Raw genomic sequence first — 26,264 nt, 5'->3', positions numbered from 1 at the left:
ACAGATTGACCTTTCTCCACTCCCTTGTGTAAAAAATCTAGAACAGAGTAGAAAAAGAATCTAAACAGGATTTCCTTTGCCAGCAATAAAAAGTATTCCAAACTTTCCCATAGATTCTTCTAGTTACCAACTTGCGGCTGTCCAGGATAGTTTGAATAACAGTCTCTGAACATCCTTTCAACTGTAAGATGTGCCGCTCAGCCTCCAGGCCGTCAAATGGAAGGTCTGAGGGTTTGGATGCAATACTGGTCCCTGATGGAGTAGATCCTTCCGCTCTGGCAGGGGCCAGGGAAGATCCACAGAGAGGGTCTTCAGAGAGGAAAACCAACTCCTCCTGGGCCACCAGAACCACTTCTGCCCGATCCTGAATAACTTTCCGAACTACCAGAGGTAGGAGGGGAAAAGGAGGGAAGGCATAAGCCAGAGTGAAATCCCACGGAAAGGAGAGAGCATCCATCCCTAAGGACCCTGTCTCTCTCTCCAGTGAGAAAAACGCCAGCAGTTTTCTGTTGAGACTGGAGGCAAAAATATCCACTGCAGGAAGACCACATCTTAGCACAATCTCCTGGAACGTGCTTTGATGTAACTCCCAACAAGCTGGAACTGATGCTCACCCTGCTCACATAGTCCGCTAGCGTGTTCTCTGAACCTCTGATGTGGACTGCTGTGATTTAGGTGACATTGATTTCTGCCCAGGACAGAATCTGCTGTGATAGCGTTAGGAATGACTCCGAACGAGTGTCCCCTTGCTTGTTCAGGTATGCCACTGTCTGAGCTATGAATAAGCACTGAAGCACAGTGCGAAACGCGTTGGCCTTTTCCTGATTGTTTGCTGTGGCGTGTGATGTTCTGTGACCAGTTTTAATAAAAAGGAACGTTTTTGGAATGCGGCTGTCCCAGCTTCTTCTCTTCAATTATGCCACTGTCGTGGCATTGTCTGAAAATACCAACAGGTTTTTCGAACTGAGCCTCTCCTGCAAAGCCAAGAGAGCTTTCCCTACTGCTAGCAGTTCCCTGAAATTTGAGGAGCGGTCTGCCTCCTCCGGCGACCAAGCTCCCTGGGCCTGCCAACCCTGACAGTGCGCCCCCAGCCCAACAGACTGGCGTCTGTAGTAACCTTCACTGGAGCATGTTGTGCCCAGTTCTTTCCTCCCTGCAGGTGTTCCAGCTGCTCCCACCAGGAGAGATTGAGAGAATCTTCTTTTGGAAGTTGAACTAGTTGATCCAGAGAATCCTTCCTGCGATCCCAATGGTGTAAGAGAAACGCCTGAAGGGGTCTGGAGTGTAATTTGGCCCAGGGAACTCCTGGGATGGCTGCGGTCATTAAACCTAATAACTGCATGACCCGCCGAAGCAAGGTCTGTGGGAGCAATCTGAAGGCCTGCGCGGCGAGAAGAAGTTTCAAAACTTTCTCTTTGGGAAGAAAAAATTTCTGAGCAACAGTCTATTAGATAACCCAGAAAAGTATGTTCTGGGAGGATACCAGACAAGACTTCCGTTGGTTGACTTTCTACCCTAGATCCTGAAAGGTCTGCAAAACCAACTGCAGATCCCGGATAAGGGACTGTTTGTCTTGGGCAAAGATCAGAAAACCGTCCAGATGTGGGACAATCAATACACTTTGTATCCGAAAAAAGGCCATGACCTCGGCCATGATCTTTGTAAAAATTCTGGATGCTGCTGAGAGACCAAAAGGGAGGGCATTGAACTGCCAATGACTCAGCCCGTTGTCCATGAGAATCGCAAATCTGAGGAACTTTCGGTGGTTCTGGCAGATTGGGACATGAAGATAAGCGTCCTGAAGATCCAGGGTAACCATGAATACCTCTTGCCATAATAGATTCCTCAAAGAGTAAATGTTTTTCATCCGGAAACGTCTGTAGAGAATATACTTGTTTAGCACGCTCAAATTGATGACCATCCAGAAGCCGCCGGAGGCTTTTCTGAACCAAAAAGACGTGGGAATAAAATCCCCGGAAATTTTTGATTTTCCGAGACAGGGGAAATTACCCCTTCTGTTTCCCACATGGAAACTAGATTCAACATGGCTTGCCGTCTCCCTCTGTTTCTCGGCAGATGAGTAAGAAAAAAATCTCTGGGGTGGAAGATTCTTGAATTCCAACCTGTAACCCCTTTCCAATGTTTGAAGGATAAATGAATTGTCGAAAATCTGTGCCCATTCCTTGATGAAATGGGACAACCTTCCCACTACCCCTATCCTGGCGCCACTGGGGATTTTTTGAAGGGGCTGAAGCAGTAAAGAGAGTCCCCTTGTTTTGCTTATCTTTGTTAAAAGACCACTTTTTCTTTGCCTGTTGGTTCCAAAATGAGCTTTGTTTTGGAAACCACGAAAAGTCTTCTTATTCTGTGGCTTATGCTTTTGAGAAGAAGGGAACCGTTTACTCTTCTCAGAGGAACGAGCTAGGACCTCCACCAAGGAGGAACCGAATAAGAGCTTGCCTTCAAAGGGAATGCCGCAGAGCTTGTTCTTGAAAGCCAGGACTCCCAAGACTGAATTAATGTGAGCAGAAGACCTTGTAGCTTTCACAGAGAATGCAGCTACATCAGCCAAGAAGGCTACTGATTTAGCAATGAGTGGGAGGGACTCCCTAATGTCCTCCTTTGGGGGTGTCAGACGAAAGGAGCTTGTCCAGACGCTGAACCCATACATCTAAATTCCTAGCCACACAGGTGGATGCTACAACTGGACCCAAGGATAAAGCTGAAGCATCCCAGGCCTTACGTAGCAAAGAATCGGCCTTCCTATCCATTTGCTCTTTAAGGACCCCTGAGTCTTCAAAGGACAGGTCTGACTTCTTAGAAACCTGAGACAGGGGTAATCTCCTTGACTTCCGCCCCTGAAGCCCATTATACATTCTATCCTGCACAGATTGGATTTGCTGTGGTGTCTCAAGGAATAATAATTTCCTGTTTTTAACGAATTGTTAAATACTTGAATGAGAAAAGGAGGAGGAAGGAGGAAAAAAAACTTTGATTGGCTGCCTATGGCAGCAGATACAATGACCATCCATACCTCAGATACTTATAATTTGTGAAAGAAAGTGTATACTTTTTTTATGTACGCTATTGCTTAAATATAACCTTTGCATTAATTTCCTTTGTGAGACAAATGTTACCGAATCTGAAAAGTATTTCCTAACTGTTAAACTAAAATATAGACCTTGTAATATCCAGGGGAAATTAATCTCTTAACTGTCTGACCTTGGCACACTGAATTAATCTGAAACAAATCAAACACTTGACTACACATGACATCCTTGAGCAAAACCAGGGTACATGTTCTGCTTTTACGGCGTGCACGTTCCTATGGGTTTTATAAAGGTTAATGCACAAAGAGGTTAGCAGGAAGTCTGACGTAAGGAAACCTTTCCATGGCCATTTTTACAATAATTTGTATGGGCCAGTGTGAGGAAAGAAAGGTAAAAAATACAATTTGCTATTTTCTTCTAAAACTAATGTCAAGGCTACAGAATGAAGACATCCACCGATCAATCATACCATTATGAGCACCCACCACAACATTATGAGCACCCACCTAATATTGAGTAGGTTCCCCTTTTACTGCCAAAACAGCCCTTACCCATCGAGGCACGGACTCCACTAGACAAAGAATCACACTACCTCTATTGGTTTGCCTTCTTCCCATAGTGCATCCTGGTACCCTCTCTTCCCTCAGATACGCAACACACACCCAGGCATGCACATTATGTAAAAGTAAATGTGATTCATCAGGTCAGGCCAGATTCTTCCATTGCTCTGTGGTCCAGTTTTGATGTCCATGTGCCCATTATAGATCCTTTTTAATGTGAATGAGGGTCAGCATGCATAACCCCAACTGGTCTGTGGCTACGCATCTCCATATGCAAAAAAACTTCAATGCACTGTGTGTTCTGACACTTTCCTATTGGAACCAGTATTAACTTTTTCAGCAATTTGTGCTACAGTAGCTCTTTTATTAGATTGGACTAGAAGGGCTAGTCCTTGCTTCCCATGTACATTAGTGATCCTTGGCTGCCCATGACCATGTCATCAGTTCACCCTTTTCTTCCTTGGACTACTTTTGGTTGGTCCGGTCACTGCAGACTGGGACAGTCCCACAATTCCTGCAGTTTTGGAGATGCTCTGACCCAATCATCTAACCGTTACAATTGGGACTTGTCAAAGTCGCTCATTCCTTATGCCTGCCCATTTAATTTTTTGCTTTTAACAAATCAACTTCAGGGACAATATATTAAATTGCTGCCTATATATCCCACCCACTTTCAGGTGTCCTTGTTATGAGATATTCAATGGTATTTACTTTACCTGTCAGTGGTCATAATGCTATTGGTGATCAGTGTAGTTCCTTAGAGAATCCCGCAGCATGTGTTAAAAAAACTTCAGGAACAAGGAATGATACCGATATAGCTATCTTACGATGTGAAACATATTAGCCATTTTTAGTCCTGTTGTCCACTTTTTCATCTTGACTGCACCATTTTGGAATATGTTTTGATCTGATTTTATCCAATAAAGATGTCGTTTAACAGAAAGAAAAAAAAAGAAAAGAGGAAGTCTCTGAACTAGCCCTAGATGGAAAACAATCTTCACAAAAAAAGTTTTTTATATCCACCAGGTAGCTTGGCTCTACTGTTTCGGCATTTCTTTTTTATCTGTCTATCCTAGAAAAGAACAGAAACAAGAGCCATAAGAAAAAAGCAGGCCCATACCAAAAAAAGGTCCCCTGCTGTATAATTACAGACAAGGGCTTATCTTGGGGGTACGGTAGTATGGGAACGGGAGTCTGCCGCTGGTTCCATCCGAGCAGGTACTCCCTCCTCAGGCCTATCTTCAAGCTCCATTAGTGAGTGGTGATCGGCCAAGGAAAATGGGCTGCTGTCCCAGGCAGCATGTCTTCAGTGTACTGCGCCATGTTCCTTATGAACACGGTGCCGGAAAATGCGTCACGTGACTTCCGGTTCCGACGACATCTTGCCGCGTCACCGGAAGTCCTTTCAATGCCACCTCGGTGAAGCCGAGGAAGACAAGGTTTCCACCAGCAGAGCTGGGGAGAACCTGAAGGAAGTTGCCATTTATCCTTGCAGGTGAGCAAGAACCTCCAACAACAGGGAACCCTTCTGGCCAAAAACGGGGACTGAACACATCCAGGACTTGGCCACAACCAGTACTGGATGTTTCCAGAGCAGGGGGGTACGCTAACCACAGTTACCAGACCTAGGAAAAACAAAAAACATGTCGGTGCTCCTGGAGGGTCTGAAAACACAAAACAACTGAAGGCCAGAGGAAAGGGAGGGGCCTTTTAAATTGTATCTGATTTGTGTTTCCTGTAGAGGGCGGAGCCAATCATCTCTCAAGTAGCTGTCCTGGAAGGTAAGGGGGGAAATACCAGTTTACCATTGTGTAGAAAAAGTCCTATGGACACTCCTATAAACTATGGCAATTTTGGTCATTGTGACTGCATTGCTGTGTGGGTCTACTGCAAACTTACTTACACACACTGAGCATTAAACGAAGGGTACACAACACAGAACTAGACAAGAAACTGCAGTTCTGCCCAGATGTTCATTGAGGAACTTGCTAGCCATGGCCGTAATGCATTTAAACATTTCTGTTTCGGGGGAAATAATAATGGTTTTGAGTTCATGTTTTTTTTGTTTTTATTTAGGAAACTTGTCATAACAGAAAAATGGATGTCCTTGCCAACTGGTTGAACACAATTACAAACTTTTGGTACATAACACACAACTTTCATAAGGGCTCATGCATGGATCTAAATTCCTTGTTTAGATTCATATAGGCCCGGATTCAGAAAGAAGTTACGTCGGCGTATCTCCAGATACGCCGTCGTAACTCCGAATGCGGGCCGTCGCATCTCAACGCCTGATTCATAGAATCAGATATGCCTCAATGTTGCCTAGATACGAGCGGCGTAAGTCTCCTACGCCGTCGTATCTTAGGGTGCAATATTTACGCTGACCGCTAGGGGCGCTTCCCTAGACTTCCGCATATAATATGTAAATGAGATAGATACGCCGATTCAGAAACGTACGTCCGCCCGGCGCATTTTTTTACGTCGTTTACGTAAGGCTTTTTCCGGCGTAAAGTTACCCCTGCTATATGAGGCGTAGCCAATGTTAGGTATGGACGTCGGGCCAGCGTAGAATTTTGCGTAATTTACGTCATTTGTGTAAGTCGTTCGGGAATAGGGCTGTGCGTAAGTTACGTTCACGTCGAAAGCATTGACTAAGCGCCGTTTGTAAAAAGCGTCATTTACGTGGGGTCACGAGTAATTAACATAAAACACGTCCACCTCCTCCACATTTAAATTAGGCGGGCTTACGCTGGCCCAGTTACACTACGCCGCCGTAACTTACAGCGCAAGTTCTTTCTGAATACGGGACCTGCCGCTCTAAGTTACGGCGGCGAGATACGCTACGCCCGCCGAATGATACCCAAATGTATCTGAATCCGGGCCATAGTGTTTTTTTTTCTGTAATCTGAACACAGCCATTTGCACAACAGTGTTTAGAAGCATTATCTAGCACTGCATTAAGATCTATAAAAAAATGCCATTCTCACATTCCAGGGTGTGTATTTTGGAATAACGTATGCACATGCATATAACGCATGTTAACAAGCACATAAAATAAGTGATTATTCTAACCACTAGAATGCATTTACAATGTATAGTATCTCACAAAAGTGAGTACACCCCTCACATTTTTGTAATTTTATTATATTTTTTATGTGACAACACTGAAGAAATTACACTTTTCTACAATGTAAAGTAGTGAGTGCACAGCTTGTATAACAGTGTACATTTGCTGTCCCCTAGAAATAACTCAACACACAGCCAATAATGTCTAAACCGATGGCAACAAAAGTGAGCACACCCTTAAGTGAAAATGTCCAAATTGAGCCCAATTACCCATTTTCCCTCCCTGGTGTCATGTGACTCATAAGTGTTACAAGGTCTCAAGTGTGAATGGGGAGCAGGTGTGTTAGATTTGGTGTTATCACTTTCACTCTCTCATACTGGTCACTGGAAGTTCAACATGGCACCTCATTGCAAAGAACTCCCTGAGGATCTGAAAAAAATTATTGTTGCTCTACATAAAGATGGCATAGGCTATAAGAAGATTGCCAAGACCCTGAAACTGCGCTGCAGCACGTCGACCAAAACCATACAGCGGTTTAACAGGCCTCACCATGGTCGACAAAAGAAGTTGAGTGCACATGCTCATCGTCATATCCAGAGGTTGTCCTTGGGAAATAGACGTATGAGTGCTGTCAGCATTGCTGCAGAGGTTGAAGGGGTGGGGGGCCATCCTGTCAGTGCTCAGACCATATGCCGCACACTGCATTAAATTGGTCTGCATGGCTGTCATCCCAGAAGGAAGCCACTTCTAAAGATGATGCACAATAAAGCCTGTAAACAGTTTGTTGAAGACAAGCAGACTAAGGACATGGATTACTGGAACCATGTCCTGTGGTCTGATGAAACCAAGATAAACGTATTTGTTTCAGATGGTGTCAAGTGTGTGTGGCGGAAACCAGGTGAGGAGTACAAAGACCAGTGTGTCTTGCCTACAGTCAAGCATGGTGGTGGGAGGGTCATGGTCTGGGGCTGCATGAGTGCTGCTGGCACTGGGAGCTACAGTTCATTGAGGGAACCATGAATGCCAACATGTACTGTTACATACTGAGGGCAGTATTCCAACATGCCAACAACCCCAAACACACCTCCAAGAAAACCACTGCCTTCTTAAGAAGCTGAGGGAAAGATGACGGACTGGCCAAGCATGTCTCCAGACCTAAGCCCTATTGAGCATCTGTGGGGTATCCTCAAACAGAAGGTGGAGGAGCGCAAGGTCTCTAACATCCACCAGCTCTGTGATATCGTCATGGAGGAGTGGAAGAGGGCTCCAGTGGCAACCTGTGAAGCTCTGGTGAACTCCATGCCCAAGAGAGATTAGGTAGTGCTGGAAAATAATTGTGGCCACACAAAATATTGACACTTTGGGCCCAAATTGCACATTTTCACTTAGGGGTGTACTCACTTTTGTTGCCAGCGGTTTAGACAATAATGTCTGTGTGTCGAGTTATTTTGAGGGGACAGCAAATTTACACTGTTATACAAGCTCACTACTTTACATTGTAGCAAAGTTACATTTCTTGAGTGTTGTCATATGAAAAGATATAATAAAATATTTACAAAAATGTGAGGGGTGTACTCACTTTTGTGAGATACTGTATATGTATAAACATACATACTTTACGTGTTATTACACAAATTGTTTCTACTGGAATCTTTCTGCCAGCTTCTTGAAGTAAGATTCAGTGTTGACATGTTTAATTTTAATTACATTTGTTTGCACGAGCCCTCAGGCCATGTTCACACTGATCCGCTACGAAAGTCGCTCGACTTTCATTCCGAGTTTACCCTGCAAAGGAACATGTCATACATAGGACCCCTACCCATTCACCCAAAAAACAAACAAACAGTGTAGTGTAATAAAACATGAGATTTTTTTTTATTAAAAATTACTAATGTCCCCCGATGTAGATCCAATGTCAATCACAATGTCTTCCTCCGTCCAACCTGCTGATAAAAAATAAACGCTCCTCCTCCAGCGCTGGCTCCTGCCCTTCTGTCAGCTTCAGTGTCTGACAGTTCTTATATAAAACTTTGTGGCATGGTCATGCGGTGATGTAACTCAGAGACTCCATCCACTTGTCACATCACTGACTCATCATGCTGGGTTCATGATATCACAAGGGGACAGAGTCTCCAGCTTACATCACCGCATGGCCACGCACCATAACTATATAAGAACTGTTAAGCCGCGTTCACACGACAGGTTTTCCTGCCAGGAAAACTTTTGGCTGGAAAAAACGGCCCTGTGTATGCTTTCTATTTGCTCTCTATTTTCCCGCCAGGATTCCCGGCGGTTTTAAACCTGGCAGTTTTCCTATGGGGAAGCACTGCGAGGGAGCATCCACACGGCTGGAATTCCCAGGCACAGCTCTCCCCGCAGTTTTCCCAACGGGAAACCTGGCCATGTGTACACGGGGAAACTTTACTGAACAGGTTCTCGGTTTTCCCGTCAGGATTACCAGCGGACTTTATACCGCCGGGAATCCAGGTTGTGTGTACAGGGCTTCGGAGCTGACAGAATGGCAGGAGCCAGCATCGGACAGAGGAAAACATTGTGAATGATTGATGTTATGCCTCTCACTACACGTGACTGAGGTGTATTCGGGCACACTGTTAACTCCTCCCATACCAATGCATTCCAGTAGGCGCAGAATCCGTTTGAACTTTTATTGATACAAGACAGAGTAAAACTGTAACAGATACAAACAAAATACAATTAATAAATAATCATACAATTAGAGCCTTCCTATCTATCTAGCTGAAGACACAAATGGTAAACATACCGAAGATGGATCCGGATGGCTTGCGTAGAACTTGGCAGCCCATGTGCTTTCTTCCAGGGTGAAAGGGAAAAGGAAACGGCTGAAAAACCTGATGCAAGGCCTGATGGGATTGAAAATACAGAGGCTTGCATGGACCAAATCTAACCAGCTATTCTAACTGACTGCATTGAAAAGAAATAGTGCAGTTATAAAAAATGGCCATTAGATGGCAGCATAGATTTAATTTAATTAAACCAAAGTCAATGAAAAGATTATGAGCCTTATTAATGAAGGCATGACAATTGATGTTGGAGATACATCTGAGGACATTATTCATTTTTAATAAAAGACTTGTCAAAAACAGCCTCATGTTACTCATTCACATAGGCGGGATTTGGGGGGCCCTTTTCTTAAAAGGGGCTTCTAGATTCTGATAAGCCCCCTGCTAGCATACCCCAACAACCACAGCCCAGGGTTGTGGGGGAGAGATCCCTGTCTCAATCAACATGGGGACAAGCTGCTTAGTCCCCATGTTGAGGACATGTGGCCTGTAATGGTTCAGAAAGGGGGGGTGCTCGCTCATCCCCTCCCCTTTCCTGGCCTGCCAGGTTGCATGCTCGAATAAGGGTCTGGTATAGATTGCGGGGGGGACCCCACGCTGTTTTATTTTTTATTTTGGTGTAAATCCATCCCCGACCTCGTATGGTCTTGGCGGGCACGGCGCTTTTCTTTCAATACATCTTGCATAGTTAACATTTCTCTGAGAACAAGTCACATGTCACAATTCGGATCAGTTAAGATGCTGATTCGATTTTGATGCGATTTCCATTAAATTCAATGGGCTAAAATCGCACCCAAGTCGGACCAAAGTAGTGCAAAAACCTTTTCAAAAGTCAGACCTACACAAGTTGAACCAGTTAAGACGGCTCGTGCAACTTGTGCTTTCGAAGTCGGGGCGATTGTTGGACCAATGTGAACCGCCCTCAAGGCATCAAACATTTATCTTTTGGGTGTGTTCATCCCTTTCACTATATCATGTTGACTGAAGAGGAGCTTCATAGAATTTAGCAGCAATTTCTGGAGAGAGAAATGTAGACCAGCTTACCTCCATGTTGATTTACTAAAAGTGGAGAGTGCAAAACCTAATGCAGCTGTGCATGGTACCCAATCAGCTTCCAACTAAGGCCCCTTTCACACGCGGGAGGTGCAGTGGCGGTATAGCGCCGCAAAAAATAGCGGTGCTATACCGTCGGATTTGCCGCGGGATTAACCCCCGCTAGCGGCCGATAAAGGGTTAATACTGCCCGCAATGCGCCTCTGCAGCGGCGCATTGCGGGCGGTATTGCCGCGGTTTCCCATTGTTTTAAACGGGAAGGAGCGGTGAAGGAGCGGTATACACGCCGCTCCTCTCACCGCTCCAAAGATGCTGCTGGCAGGAGGTTTTTTTCTCTCCCGCCAGCGCATCGCCTCAGTGTGAAAGCCCTCGGGCTTTCACATTGAGCATGCAGTGCATGAGTTTTTCAGGCGGTATAGCAGCGCTATTTTTAGCGCTGTACTGCCTGAAAAACTCCTTAGTGTGAAAGGGGTCTTAAGCTTGTTCAATTAAGCTTTGACAAGAAAAAACAAATAACTGGAAGCTGGTTTCTATGAAGAGCTGAACCAGGTTTTACACGCCCCAGTTTTTGTAAACTAATGCAGACGGACGTTTTTTGTGATGAAATAAAACGACGTTTTAAATCATGAAATAAAACAACGTTTTTGAAACTTAATTTTCAAAAACTACATTGTCTACACACCATCGTTTTTTCAAAATGCTCTAGCAAAGCGGGGTTACGTTCAGCAGTCTTTTCCATTGAAGCTAGCTTCATAACTTGCTTCTGAGCATGCGCGGGTTTAAAAACGTTGTTTTAAACGTCGTTTTGCCCACACACTCCTTTTAATTGACACAAAAAACGACGTTTTGAAAAACGACACACAATTCAAGCATGTTCGATTTTTTTTTTTGTCGTTTTTCAGAAGACATAAAATTACGTTTTCCCCACACACGGTCATTTTAAATGACGTTTTTAAAAACGACGTTTTATTTCATCACAAAAAACGACCGTCTGTATGCGGCATCACTCCACAGTGACTTATGATCCAATTCCCTGCCTATTGTGGATTAAAGTAGACAGCTCCATGGACTTGCACAAGGGTCACTACAATGGGTCAGAATCAGCACGAGGAATTAGCAGCATACAGTTTGTATTTAACGCCACACCACTGCACTCTCAGTCTCCAGTAGGGATGAGCCGAACACCCCCCTGTTCGGTTCGCACCAGAACTTGCGAACACACCAAATGTTTGTGTGAACTTTAGAACCCCGTTAAAGTCTATGGGACTCGAACATTTGAAATCTAAAGTGCTAATTTTGAAGGCTAATATGCAAGTTTTTGTCCTAAAAAGTGTTTGGGGACCGTTTTTTTGGGAGCAGTGAATTTAATAATGCTAAAAGTGAAACAATAAAAGTGAAATATTTCTTTAAATTTCGTACCTGGGGGGTGTAAAGTTAGCATGTGAAATAGCGCATGTTTCTCGTACTTAGAACTGTCCCTGCACAAAGTGTCATTTCTGACAGAAAAAAAATCATTTAATACTGGACTTGCGGCTTTAATGAATTGTCGGCTCCCGGCAATTCAGAGAGGATTCATTCATAAAAAATAAAAAAAAGTGTGGGGGTCCCCACAAATTCAATTACCAGGCCCTTCAGGTCTGGTATGGATATTAAGGGGAACCCCGTGGTCAATTTAAAAAAAAATGACGTGGGGTTCCCCCCAAATATCCATTCCAGACCCTTCAGGTCTGGTGTGGATTTTAAGGGGAACTCAACCCCAATTTTTTTTTTAAAAATGGTGTGGAGTTCCCCCAAAAATCAACACCAGACCCCTTATCCGAGCACGTTAACCTGACCAGCCGCAGAAAAGAGGGGGGACAGAGTGCGCCCCCCCTCTCCTGAACCGTACCAGACCACATGCCCTCAACATGGGGAGGATGTCCCCATGTTGATGGGGACAATGGCCTCATCCCCATAACCCTTGCCCGGTGGTTGTGGGGGTCTGCGGGTGGGGGGCTTATCAGAATCTGGAAGACCCCTTAAACAAAGGGGACCCCCAGATCCTGGCCCCCCCCTATGTGAATTGGTAATGGGGTACATTGTACCCCTACCATTTCACGAAGGAAGTGTAAATAGTTGTAAAAAACACACATATACACACCGTAGAAAAAAGTCCTTTATTAATAAAAAAAAGAAAAAAAATCTAGCGGTGGTAATCCACTCGGTCCGGCTCCCTGCTCCAACGTTGTCTGTACCGCACAATTGTCAGTTAAAGCAACGCACTGCCGAATCGTAAAAAAGGGCTTGGTCAGGAAGGCGGTAAATCCTTCTGGGGGTTAAAGTAATTAATATATTATATTTAAATCTGTACATATATATTTACTTATTTTTTTTAATGTATTTTCACTTTTGTTTATTTTTGATTATTGATTATTTTATTTATGATTTGAGGGCAAGTGTATTTTGTATGAGATTGTGTCAATATCCTTTTGGGATATTTATACAGCTGCTATTGGGTAGGGGGAATACAGAAGTTAAGTGCATAGTTTAGTAGGTTTATCTACCTTACCATTCATTTATGTTATTTCTTGCAGAACTGGACACCTGAGCTGGAATTGCAGCAACTGAAAAGTGAGAAGACGGTGTTGGTTTTACAGATGGAGGCTCTAAGGAGAGAAAGAAATGAAGCTGAAAAAGATCTGGAATTACTCTGTCAGTTTTATAAGGATGAAGCACACGCTCAAAAGCAGCATATCTTGGAGGTATGACGTACATTCTCTTGGATACAAATGGATACAGGTGACCATTCGTCTGAGGAACATGATTTCACCAAGAGGTTATTCATCCCAATAACAAAACAGACAGGGCCAGATTCATGAAGCACTTACACCGTTTTTTTGGTAGATGTGCGGCGTAAGTGCAGATTTGCACCGGCGGATCGCTGCGCTGTACCCAGAGAACCAGATTACGCCTCCAAATAGACTTCATCGCCTCGGGGAAACCTTTCCACGCCGGCGCGGCGTTGGCGCAGATTTACGCTGGTCGGATCTGGCGCGGCCATGGTTTTTGTGTTTTAAATATACAAATGAGATTTTTGGGCCGATTCATCAACTTAAGCTTGACCGGCGCAGGCTACTCCCGGTGCGCGGAGCTGAAATTTTCGGCGCCAAGTTACACCTCATAAAAGCAGGGGTAACTTTGCACCAAACTTGCAGAGGTCAGCTGGAGAGCAGCTAAAGCAGCAGCGTTACAAATGAACTGAGCAACAACACTTGCTGGACAACACATCTGTGTGCCAACATGCCAGGGGCAGCCACTCTGTGGCCCATAGAGGCGGTCCCCATGTTGGGAGAGGCCCTCAATAATTACAGCCCTCTCCTCTGGGCTAAAATTGGTCATCCGCCCACCTGAGGATTCCTCATCAGCCATAACTGCCCCACCACAATGCAAACGACCTAGCTTGGAAAAAAAAAGCTTCAGTACATTTGCACCTGTAGGGCGGAAGTCTGGGCTGATTTATGGACTGGGCGTTGGTAGTGGGCCGGCGGAGCTCAGGGCTCACGCCAGGGCGCAGTTCTGAGCATGTGCAGATTGGGGCATTTACCCCTGGATGTCACTGAGCATGTGCGGTCTAAAATGCGCCCCGGCGTGACCCCTGCGCCACGGTCGGCACTTCATTAGCATAGGGTGACTCCCAGTTGGCCTTACCCCGCCTTACGCCGTCTAAAATCCGCCCCGCTGGGGCATCGTAGACAAAAAAAGTTACTTGAATCACCTAACTGCCGCTCCGCACTGGACCGGTGTAGTCTAAAAATGATGCACCACGCCGGTGCAAATCTGCACCATTGTACATGAATCTGGCCCTCAGTCTATAACCTAGCTATAAGAATGCAATCTGATTTATGTTAAAAATGTAATCAACATTACTGTGTTGAAAAGTTGCTACAGTCCTAGTGGGAACAAGATTTGGTTACTGGGATCGATCCAGTGGACTGGAGCAAGGCCTGGTCTTCTGTAGCTAAATGTTCTTTCAATACTGCCATTTAAGAGGCAGCATACAAAGTGCTGTTGCGGTGGTTTTGGGTTCCAGCATGTATTGCTCATGCCAACCTGACCTCTAGTGAGCGCTGCTTCTGGGGACGTGGCCATCGTGGGGATGTCATACACACTTGGTGGGTCTGCCCGTGTTTAGTGGGTTTCTGGTCCCGAGTGTTTGGTTTGTTGTATTCTCTGTTCCATTTTAATGTCCGTAAAGAGGCTAAACTTGCACTATTACATGGCCCTATGCCAGGTTTGTTTGCTCGTAAGCAGAAATTGGCAACCTACCTGTTTATAGCAGCCAAAAGACAATCACTCACGCATGGAAGAAGCCCACAGTCCCATTTCAGGAAGTGAAAAACCACTTGACGAACATGATGGTCAATAAACAAATGTCTAGTATACTCAAAGACACGCATGCCAAGTTACTTAAAGTTTGGGAGCCATGGCTGGCATATGCCTTCCCTGAAAATAAAGAGGGGGGATCCGCGCTTAGGAATAAATAATATTAAGCTGCTGCCTCCCTGACGGGCCTCAAAGAGACCTGGAAATAGCAAAAAAATGTGTTAAGGGATGGTGGCGCTGCTTAGTGAGGGTTACAAGTCTACTTTTGATAATACCTGTTCCAGCCTGGACGCTCCAATTAAGTTTAATTTGTATATGATTTTTGATATATTCAAGCTGTTTTTTTTTCACTTTAATTGAGGTCTCCACTATTTAATATCATCTTTTTCCTCTGAGCTATACCAAGGGACGGCACACAATTATATTAATTATTTGCTGGTTTGCACATATTTTGGATTATAACCTGTTATGTTTTTCTGTTGGTTGAAATCACTTCTGTTGTTTTTTATTTTTGAACACGTTTTTGGCTGGGGCTGACTTACACAGAGGCTCGGAGGACACAGCTCACTCTTAGCTTGCACAGTGTCCTGGATCACGCACTACCAACTTGTATTCACTATTTTTTTGGAAACACTTTATTCTTCTTTTTTCTTTTGCAAATATAAATTTAAAGGGCAATAGACTCTGAATCATCACCTGTTTGCACAGTGTCCTGGAAGACACTCAAATATCCCTTAGTAATTTTAAATTTTAACCATTTTTTCCTTTAATTACATTCATATTGGGGAACAATTTTGGACCTTATAGAATTTTGCATTAATTGTTTGGATCTGTGCACACACTGTACACACTATCACTTTGGGGTTATATATCGTATTTATCATAGTTATTTCACAACACTTCTTGATGCAACCATCTGAATAAGATAAGGCTACATAGGATATCACTAGATCAGAAACCCAACTCATTAGCTGTCCTCTCACTTTTAGGATATATATATATATCATTTTCACTGGAAGAACCAATGCACTTATTGGGTCACCAGTGTTTATCACAAGCAATAATAGGGGGTAGCACCTGCACACTTGGACGCAACAGTGTGTAGACTTAGGAGACCCATCCCCATTGGTCTCTCCTAGCAACTGAAGCTCCCCTAAAAATATTTCACATGGGACAGGGGACCGGATGATGGAGTGAGTGTGTGACGTGTGTGGGCGTGCTCCTCTGCTGTTGCGATGCTCCACGTGTGAACCACCAGCCTCTCTCCCTCCCTAGCAGCTTTCTATCACCCGTCCTAGATATCGAGGGGACAACTGAGTGGAGCTGGATGCCGGGTTACTGTGGGTAGCAGAGTAACAGCAGCTGGGCTTCGGTGCTTTCAGCCCCCCTTTGGCTGCATACTTCACACTTCCAGATCGGCAGGTCTGCTTACTGTTGGAAGTAATTTGACCCCCTCCTGGATCCTCGGAGCACAGTACGTCATTGTATCCTGCCTTCAGAACTGAGCACTGGCATCCCCAGCATCCCCACGGCTGTGCCTTCTCCTCCTCCTCCTGCTGGCTTCCCTCGGCACTGAACATTCTCCTTGCAAGTGATAACATAAGTAGGTCTGATCTTTTATTTACTTGTACACACACTGAATGTCACTGCTTTACTGAGCGAAAATAAGGAGAGTGGAAGAGATGCTGAGTGGAAAAACAGAATAAGGACATTTATGTTGGTGAACTGCATTAAGGCATAAATTGCCTAAGAAAGAGGAGAATCTGTGAAAAGGTGGTGGGGGATAAATAAATAAAAATACAGTCTCTATTTCACTGATAAAATCTAGAAATTGTTTAGACGGTGGAGTAGAGAGCAGCATACGCACGCTTGTAGCGCCCCATACCCCACACCCTGCACCCCGCCGCTCACCGAGGGAGGCAAAATTTGAATCCCTGGAACCCAGCTGAAAAATAACCCCTGCGGTGGCCTAGGAATGGCAGCGTGAGAGACATGGAACCCTGCAGCTTCTAGTTCTCTCCATGAGGATTTCAGCGATAGCGGTGTGCATCTTCTGCAGGGTTTGAAGCGGTATTCACGGCGGGAGCTGGAGCTGGCGCCCTATGGAGCGGTATGAACAAAGACCGCAAATACATAACACGGGCAGATACAAAGAAAGCGGCCGCTCTAACAGATAGCAAGCAAAGAGACATTCAGAGATATCTTACCTCGGCATCTCCAGTGTCCATAGCGGCGAGCGGTGCAATTAACAAAGGAGCCCGCGGTCGGAGCGGTGAAAGTAGTGCAGCGGGGGAGAGGTCAGCAACGCAACGAAGAGTTTCCGGAGCAGGAGTTACCCAAACACAGACGCCGACTACAGTGAGATCCGCCGCAATAGAGATGGAAATGGCAGAGATCAAAGCGATGCTTGCAGCTCTCCCGACACGCCAGGACATCGAGCGGCTCCCCACCCGGCAGGAGATTGAGGTAATGATACGCCATATGGAGGAAACTCAACGCCAGGACCTACAGGCGGTAAGACAAGATTTAAGTGCCCTGTCAGAAAAGGTGATGTTAAGAGAAAGCTCTATAGTCTCAATAGAGCAGAGAGTGGGGGCCATCGAGAGAGCCGTGGAGGAATTGGAGCGTAGTAGAATGGACATAGCAGCCGAATCCCTAATAGACCTGCAACTACAGTTGGAAGTTTTAGAAGACAGAAGTCGCAGGAATAATGTGCGACTTAGGGGTGTCCCGGAGGCAACAGATACTGAGGATTTGGACAGTAAAGTCAAGGCAGTCTTCGGGTTAGTACTAAAATTATCCCAGACGGAAATTGAGATAGAGAGGGTGCATAGAGCCCCAGGCCCTAAGTCACTTAATTTAGATAGGCCAAGGGACATTATCTGTAGATTATATAAATATCAGCAAAAAGAAGCGATTCTCCGGACAGCATGGGACATAAAGGACATAGTATATGAGGGCGCGCCTGTAAAAATTCTACCAGACCTGTCCCGGGCCACCCTTCAGCGCAGAGCATGCCTGCGGCCGTTATTGGACCTTGCTAGAGAAAAAGGGGCTACATACAGGTGGGGGTACCCACTTGCAGTGACATTTCGTAAGTCTGCAGCGTCATTTACGCTCAGTGCCCCAGCGGAGCTTCCAGAACTATTTATATTTCTTGAGACAACATCAATCCAGGTACCAAACTGGCTCCTACCAATAACATATACGGGTAATAGAGGAAGGCCTCAAATGAAATCAGGGCAAGGGAGGACCCCACAGAACATGCAAACAGCGGACACCAGGAAAGATGGGGGATCCCCTAAGAGACTAATAGTGGTCCCTGAAGGGAAGTAGTTGACCAGCAGGAAGAAATGTGATAAAAGAAGGAACTGAGACAGCCATGGCCAGAAAAAAATGATGGAGAGAGACCAGCTTTGGGGAGCTTTTTCCTTTTTTTTTCCTTTTAATACCCCCACCCTTCGATCATATAACCTTCCCCCCAAAGAATTTTTTTTTTTTTTTCTTTTTTTTTTATAGGGGGGGGGGGGGGGGGGGGGGGTTTTGAAAAAGAGGAACTTTTTGAAAAAGGGGAAAACCAGGTGTAACGGGGCAGTATATAGGGGACTGCATTCCAAGGAAAGTATCCTAAGGAATGGAGTGTATTGGAGTGTTAAGACATGGTATAGTATGATTTAATATGAAAGGTTATGGTACATGGCATAAGGTAAACGGTATAGGGCCAATAGGCAGATATGGTTGGGAGGGTGGAGAGAGCTGGGAGAGTGGAAGATGGTGGTGTGTTTTTTTTTTTTTTTTCCCCTCTCTCTGCCTCACCCTTCTGCCCCCATTTTTATTTTTATTTTTTCTATTTCTTCTTTTCAGGTGGGGGATAGGGGGGGATGGGAGGGGAAGATACTCACCAAGGGAAAAAGCGTAGCCCGCCAGAGGAGGGCTGTATGGGGGAAGGGGGGCCCTTTTTCCTTTTTTTTTCACATCACATACACGGGGAGTGAGATACACCCCAACAAACAAACAACACCAATTACAATTAACGATCCGAGTATTAACGACAGGAACGACACTAGTGCACAACACATCGTATACACACATAGCGATTTAGATAATTGCCACATAACCATATAGACAACACAGACACTCACTAACATATAGATACACCGATATATAGACTCACGACAAAGGGGTAGGGGATTCCCCCCCCCTTTTTTTCTTTTTCTCTCTCTTTTTTTTTCTCTCACACACACACACAACTCACAACACAACTACTGATGCACCCAGGTGCCAACGTAGTACGCTATCTGGGGAGCACAATATGCACATGGCACAATAGAGGGGCCCCCCATTGTACAGAATACCCAGCAGACCCTGACGAGATGCTGTGGAGTTAGGAAGGGGCAGGTCGACCCCCCCCCCCCGTCTTGGGGAATGCATTTAATGACAACACAAGAAATGGAATGATACGATTGGTGAATATTTATAGAGAGGAAGCAGAGAGCTGCGAGCTGGAAAATTGAAAAAAAGTGGTCCCACTCTTTTCCTCTCTCGAACCCCCCTTTGATACCCAACAGTTGGGATATTACTGAATCTTCTCTTTCTTTTCTCCGTCCCCCTAGTGGGAAATGTGATTATAATTATATTTTTTGGATTGTACTTCACTCCCACCTCCATCTAGAGTTGGATAGTTGGAGAGTGGAGACCAATAAATGAGGGTGTGGTGAGGGATGGGGGGGAAGGGGGAGAAAGGGGCATAACAATAGAATAATAAAAGATAACCCTTTCGATATAAGGGGGGGTACAATATAAAGTAATGGTATGGGCCATGGCTGTAACCTTCTATGTATGTATGTATGTGTATATGTGTATATATATGTATATGTGAAATATGTTAAATGTTATGTGGTATAACTACTAGATAGTAGATATAGTAGGAATGTATGCTCACATTTCTGTAGGTCTTCCCCTTCCCTTTCTCTTATGGAGAGGGGGAACGAGCAGAAGAGAAGGGAAAAGGACTTGGCGATAGGAGTCACTCTTGGGCCCCCACAATTGACAGAATGAAGGAACGTGAGAAGCCAGGGGGCAAAGGGAATTTTCTCTTTTCTTCAATTTTTTTTTTTGGGAGAATTAGAAGAAAAATATGGGAATCATGGGGAGACCTGGAGCTTAGAGCTCATGTTGTTTTTTTTTTGTTTGTGCTCCCTGTGTTTCTCTCTCTCTACCCTATTCTACTGAAGGTGTCCCTATAAGTGGGATACTCTCTCATATCTTTTTTGTGTAAGCATTACATTTAAGAAGAAAGGAGAAGGAAAGGGAGGAAAGAGACTGGCACATAGGAGCACAACGGAAGGCCACCTATGGAGCACGCCCCCCAAACATAGGTTGACGCTCAAATACCGTTAATACGGTGAGTGTTTCCACTCTTATTAGCAGGATAGCTAATATTAGGAAAGGAGAATATCTCCTTTTTTTTTTTTTTCCTTCTCTTTTTTTTGTCCTTTTTTTTTTTTTTTTTTTCTGTTTTGTTCTTTTTACCCACTTTTACCAATCCCACCCCTCCCCCCCCCTCCTTAATTGTCTGCCCTCTAGGTTTATGCTCTAAACTGATACAGGGAATATAGGAAGATAGATGGAGAAATTAAATGTACTATCAATAAATGCGAAGGGGTTGAACTTACCCGAAAAAAGGAGAATCCTCCTGCATGACCTACAACGATTAGGTATTGACGTTGCGTATATACAGGAAACACATTTTAGAGAAGACAAAACTCCGACATTAAAGAATAGGAAATACCCAATAGCATACCATGCTACAAATCAAGAGGCAAAGTCAAGGGGGGTGTCTATTCTGATAGCAGGGAGAATCCAATGGACATATGTAGACTCCATGAGAGATCCGAAAGGGAGATATTTATTCGTGAAGGGTAAAATAGGAGGAATAGGGGTAACATTCGCCACAGTGTATGTCCCAAATGAACATCAAGGAACCTTCCTAGACAAAACAATTAAACGCCTATTAGAATTCACAGAAGGACATTTGATTATGGGAGGAGACCTGAATATTCCCTTAGATCCCAAAGAGGATACCTCATCGGGAAAGTCATCCACATCTTTCAGTGTGAGAAATCATATTATGCAAACTCTGTATAAAAGTCAACTGATTGATATATGGAGGCTGCTACACAATAAAGAAAGAGACTACACGTTCTACTCTGCACCACATAAAATATACTCCCGGATAGATCTTTTCCTCATTCCACATGCCCAATTACACTCTGTACAGTCGACTAAAATTGGATCAATTACATGGTCGGACCATGCCCCGATCTTCCTGGTATATGAGTTAAAAGATTTAAGACAGTCCAGACCAAACCAGTGGAGACTAAATGAAAGCCTGTTGGAAGATAAGGAGGTCCTAGAAGATGTAATTAAAGAATTGAGGTTTTATTTTAATTCTAATGACACACCAGAGTGCGACCCTGGAATTATATGGGAAGCACACAAGGTGGTTATTAGAGGTGTGTTAATTAAACATGGATCTAGGATCAAAAGGAAACGTACTGAAAAGTTAAACAGGCTATTAAAGGAGCTAGCCATCTTGGAAGGCAAACATAAGCAAACATGGTCAACAAATGTAGAGAAAGAACTAGCTAGTAAAAGAACTGAAATCACAGATCTCCTGTACTATAAAGTAAAAGCGGCAATGCAGAGATGCAAAAAGGCTGAATACGAGTCAGGGAATAAGTGTGGGAAAAGACTGGCGAGGCTACTAAGAGAACAGAAGCTGAGTAACTATATTCCACATATTAACTCACCCAAGAAACACAGGGTTACAAAACCAAATGATATAACGAAGAAGTTCCAGGAATACTATAACTCTCTTTACAATATACAGAGCAAGCCCCCGACTAGAGAACAAATTGATTTGTATCTAACAGAATCCGCAATACCAAGATTATCGGAAGAGGATAGACAGAAATTAGATGACGTTATAACCGAGGAGGAAATTAAAGTAGCAGTAAGCATAATGAAAATGGGGAAAGCCCCGGGACCCGATGGTTTTACAGGTCAATATTATAAAATTCTGTTTCCCTCGATATCAGGATATATGGTTAAACTATTTAATGCCTTAGGGACATCGGCCAGTTTAGCCAAAGATACCCTGCTAGCATATATCTCGGTGATACCAAAAGAGGGGAAAGACCCAGCCTTATGTGGAAGCTACCGACCAATTTCGTTATTAAATTCGGACGTGAAGATTTTTGCCAAGGTCTTAGCAAACAGGATACAACAACATATCCCAGACTTAATAAACCTGGACCAGGTGGGATTTGTCCCTACCAGGGAAGCACGAGACAACACAATCAAGGCAATTAACCTGGTGCAGTTAGCCAACTCAACACAGACGCAATGCGTATTTCTCAATACGGACGCAGAGAAGGCCTTTGACAGGGTGAGGTGGAGTTACATGAGGGCAGTCCTAAAATATGGCGGCTTTGGGAACAAAATAATACAGTGGATATTCTCCATGTATTCAGGCTTAACAGCCCAGGTACGGGCCAACGGAATTCTGTCCGAGCCTCTCACAATCTCAAATGGGACAAGACAGGGCTGCCCTCTGTCTCCACTTCTATTTGCCCTGTCACTAGAGCCCTTTTTGTGTACGCTACGAGCAAACTCTAATATTTCAGGCATACAAATAGGGAAGAACCACTGTAAAATTACAGCCTATGCAGACGATATGTTGTTCAGTCTTACAAACCCGTTGATTACAATTCCAGAATTAATGAAGGAATTTGAGAGATACGGATCTTTATCGAACCTACGTATCAATTTTAATAAATCGGAAGCGATGGGGGTAAACGTCCCACATATAGCGATAAACTATCTAAAACAAAAATTTAAGTTTAAATGGACTGACAATGCTCTGACATACCTTGGTATACAATTAGCAGGGAAGGTGGAGAAGATCTTTGAGCTGAACTTCCCACCCCTCTTACAGAAAGTAAAGATCTTATTGGATAAGTGGAACCAGGGTTTTCATAGCTGGCTAGGACGCTGCAATATTATTAAGATGAACATACTCCCGAAAATGTTGTATTTATTACAAACATTACCAATACATATTCCATCAAAGTATTTTAAACAGTGTCAGAGAGTGATCTTTAAGTTCATATGGGCACATAAGAACCCCCGGATACATAGGAAACAACTAATGAGCACTAAGCAGCAGGGAGGACTGGGAGTCCCAGATATAAGGAAATATTATTACGCAACACATCTGAACAGGCTAATAGACTGGAATAGGCATTCAGATACGAAGCTATGGGTACAAATCGAACAGGCGCAATTCAAAACACCTCTAGAAAGAGCACCGTGGTGGTTTGCCTCACTCCCTAAAGAAATGAATAAAAATCCAATAGTGGGTAACACGGTGAGGATCTGTGCAGCAGCACTACCTATGATGGGCATCGAGCCCAGGACCTCCCCACTATACCCAGTGATAGGTAACCCCCTCTTCCCATCGGGATACGAAGACGGAGCATTCCGGCAGTTGAGAAAAAGAGAGTGTATACAAGTAGCAAGGTATATCCACATGGGAAGATGGGTAACCATAGCGGAACTGATGGAAATAGGAAAGGTATTCCGTTTGAAATTCTGGAATGCACTTCAGATAGTTCACTTCCTGAACACTTTGCCAAATCCAGAGAGCTTTGAGAGACCACTCATGAAATTCGAGAAAATATGTAACGAACAAGGAACATTACTACATAGTCTTTCTATAAGCTATGAGTTATTAGTACGATCAGGAGGTTGCCCTCTGAGGTGCGTTCAGGAATGGGAAAGGGAATTGGAGAAGTCCTTCAGTTCGGAACAGCGACAATGCATATACAGGCGAACACACGAAACATCAATATGTGTGAGAATACAAGAGACAAACTATAAGATCTTCACAAGATGGTATAGGACACCAGAAAAGTTAAGCAAAATGTTTGCAGAGGTATCAGATAAATGCTGGAGGTGCCAGAGAAGCAAAGGAACGATGTTACATATATTCTGGGAGTGCCCAATGCTAAGGAGTTTCTGGGCAGAGATTAAAAGTGCTTTACAGTTTTGCTCAGATTATGAGATTCCGGAAGATCCGGAATTCTATCTTCTGCATTTAAACCAAATACCAGAAAAAGCCTATAGGGAAATGATTATATGCCATCTATTAGATGCCGCTAAGGCCTGTATAACGAAGAGGTGGAAGTCACCAGTCCCACCAACAGCGGAGATGTGGATATGTAAAGTTAGGGAAATAAGCAAATTAGAAGAGTTAGTCCTGACAACACAATATAAAAGGGAAAAATATTTAAGAACTTGGACTCCCTGGAAGTCCTATATGGACCACAGGGGGGAAGGTTAAGGGGGATAAGGCCGAATGGTATAGAAGGAGCCCGGGAACTTGGATTGGGTATATGTGGGACTTAATGAGAAACCACAGAAATATGGAGAAGGGTCGGAGGAGAGGGAAGTAGGGTGGGTTGTTGTGTTTTTTTTTTTTTTTTTTTTTTTTTTCTCCCTTTCTTCTTCTTTCTCTCTCAGGGATGTTTGGGAAGGGGAGAGATATGTAAGAAGGAGATATATGTTTGATTTTGACAACAAGGTTAAAGGGGATGTATAATAATAAGGACTGTGACTGTTGTTTTGTAATAATGTTCTGTTATGTAATTTTTTATTTTTTTATTTATATGTGTTGTACTGATTTGTTTTAAAATAAAAAAAAAAAAAAAAAAAAGAAAAAAAATATTTCACATCACATAGGACATCTTGTGGACACTTATTAATTAGCATCAGCGCCACCATCCCTTAACCCATTTTTTTGGCATATGCCTTCCCTGAACTCCCTCTGGCTAGTATGGGTCAGCTCTGACTGGTTTCCTGGGTGATCCCGGTTCCGCTTTTTCTTCTTTCTCTTCCCTCTACTCCTCTCCCACTCTTTCTTGTTTCTCTCTCTGTTTCCCTTTTCTCTTACCAAGGCTCTTAGGACCCTTTTACACTGAGTGCAGTGCCGGTATAGCGGCGTGATTATTAGCGCCGCTATACCGTCGTGTTTACCGTGATATTCGGCCGCTAGCAGTGCGGTTTTAACCCCCGCTAGCGGCCGAAAAAGGGTTAATACCACCAGCAATGCGCCTCTGCAGAGGCGCATTGCCGGTGGTATTACAGCGGTTTGCCATTGATTTCAATGGGAAGGAGTAGTGTAGGAGTGGTAAACACCCCGCTCCTATACCGCTCCAAAGATGCGGCTAGCAGGACTTTTGGAGCGGTCCTGCTAGCGCACTGCTTCAGTGTGAAAGCCTTCGGGTATTCACACTGAAGACTGCAGGGCACGATTTTTTCAGACGGTATAGCAGCGCTATTTTTATCGCTAAACCACCTGAAAAACGTGTCAGTGTGAAAGGGGTCTTAGCCCTTTTCTATTGCCAACAGATGGACGATTTTAATGTAGAATTAATGCATGTTTGCCCTGGTTATTTCCTGCACTTAATGGGGTTACCCCTAAATATGTATGTTGCACTCAGGATTTTTGTGACCGTTTAGACAGGAGGTTTTCCTCCTCTGTTTATGTTGTGCCTTTATATATGTGCCAGTTCTAGCTCCTGCGTGGCAGTCTAGGTGCCTTTCACATTGTTGTATGTTTTAATACTATTTCTGCAATCAAAATTTATTGGACCAGAAAAGTTGCTAGAGAAATGACTCATCAGTCATGATAATGCTGGACATATGGCTGAATCCTTCTTTTAATGGAAAACAACAGGAACAAAGGGCCAGATTCACAAAGCAGATGCGCCGACTTAACTCGAGATGCGCGGCGTAATTGAAATTTGCGCCGCGCGTATCTTTGCGCCTGATCCTCAAAACGAGATACGCCTGAAATCCAGGTTTTTCCGTCCTACCTAAAAGAATTACACCGGCGCTTCTTCGCACGCAAAATACGCTAGACACGCCGCTGTTTTGATAGGCAAAGATGCAAATGAGGGAGATAAGGCGATCCACAAAATTAAGTGTGTGCGGCGTATATTACGCCCTGTGCGCTTCTGTTAGTTTCCCGGAGTAATTTTACACTTTATAAAAGCAGCCCTAATTTTACACCAGCCGTGTAAAGGTCAGCTAAAGCAACACCATTAAGGAAGAGCTGAGCACACACACTTGCCGGACTACAATCTGTCTGCCAACATGCCAGGGCCATCCATGATCATAACTGCATTAGTGACTTTAGAGCCGCTAAGAAGGAGGAGGGAACGGAGGAGGAGGGCACAGGAGAGGATCTACCGCACAAGCCTAGATGTGTTTGGCATGGCTG

The 26,264-nt window shown here is 44.2% G+C and overlaps 1 protein-coding gene across 1 annotated transcript in view; it reads left to right on the top strand.

The window, feature by feature from the left end:
• The window catches only part of LOC120932453 (centrosome-associated protein CEP250-like), a 155,326-nt gene that overhangs the window by 109,139 nt on the left and 19,923 nt on the right, over positions 1–26,264 (top strand). The window contains exon 8 of the mRNA XM_040344813.1: positions 13,129–13,296. Within this exon, the coding sequence (XP_040200747.1) occupies positions 13,129–13,296 (168 nt within the window). The remainder of the gene's footprint in view (positions 1–13,128; positions 13,297–26,264) is intronic.

The sequence above is a fragment of the Rana temporaria genome, chromosome 3 (assembly GCF_905171775.1).
Source record: "Rana temporaria chromosome 3, aRanTem1.1, whole genome shotgun sequence".
Classification (NCBI taxonomy): Eukaryota; Metazoa; Chordata; class Amphibia; order Anura; family Ranidae; genus Rana; species Rana temporaria.
Note: the sequence above shows the minus strand (reverse complement) of the source record. Positions and strands in the feature narration are given on the sequence as shown.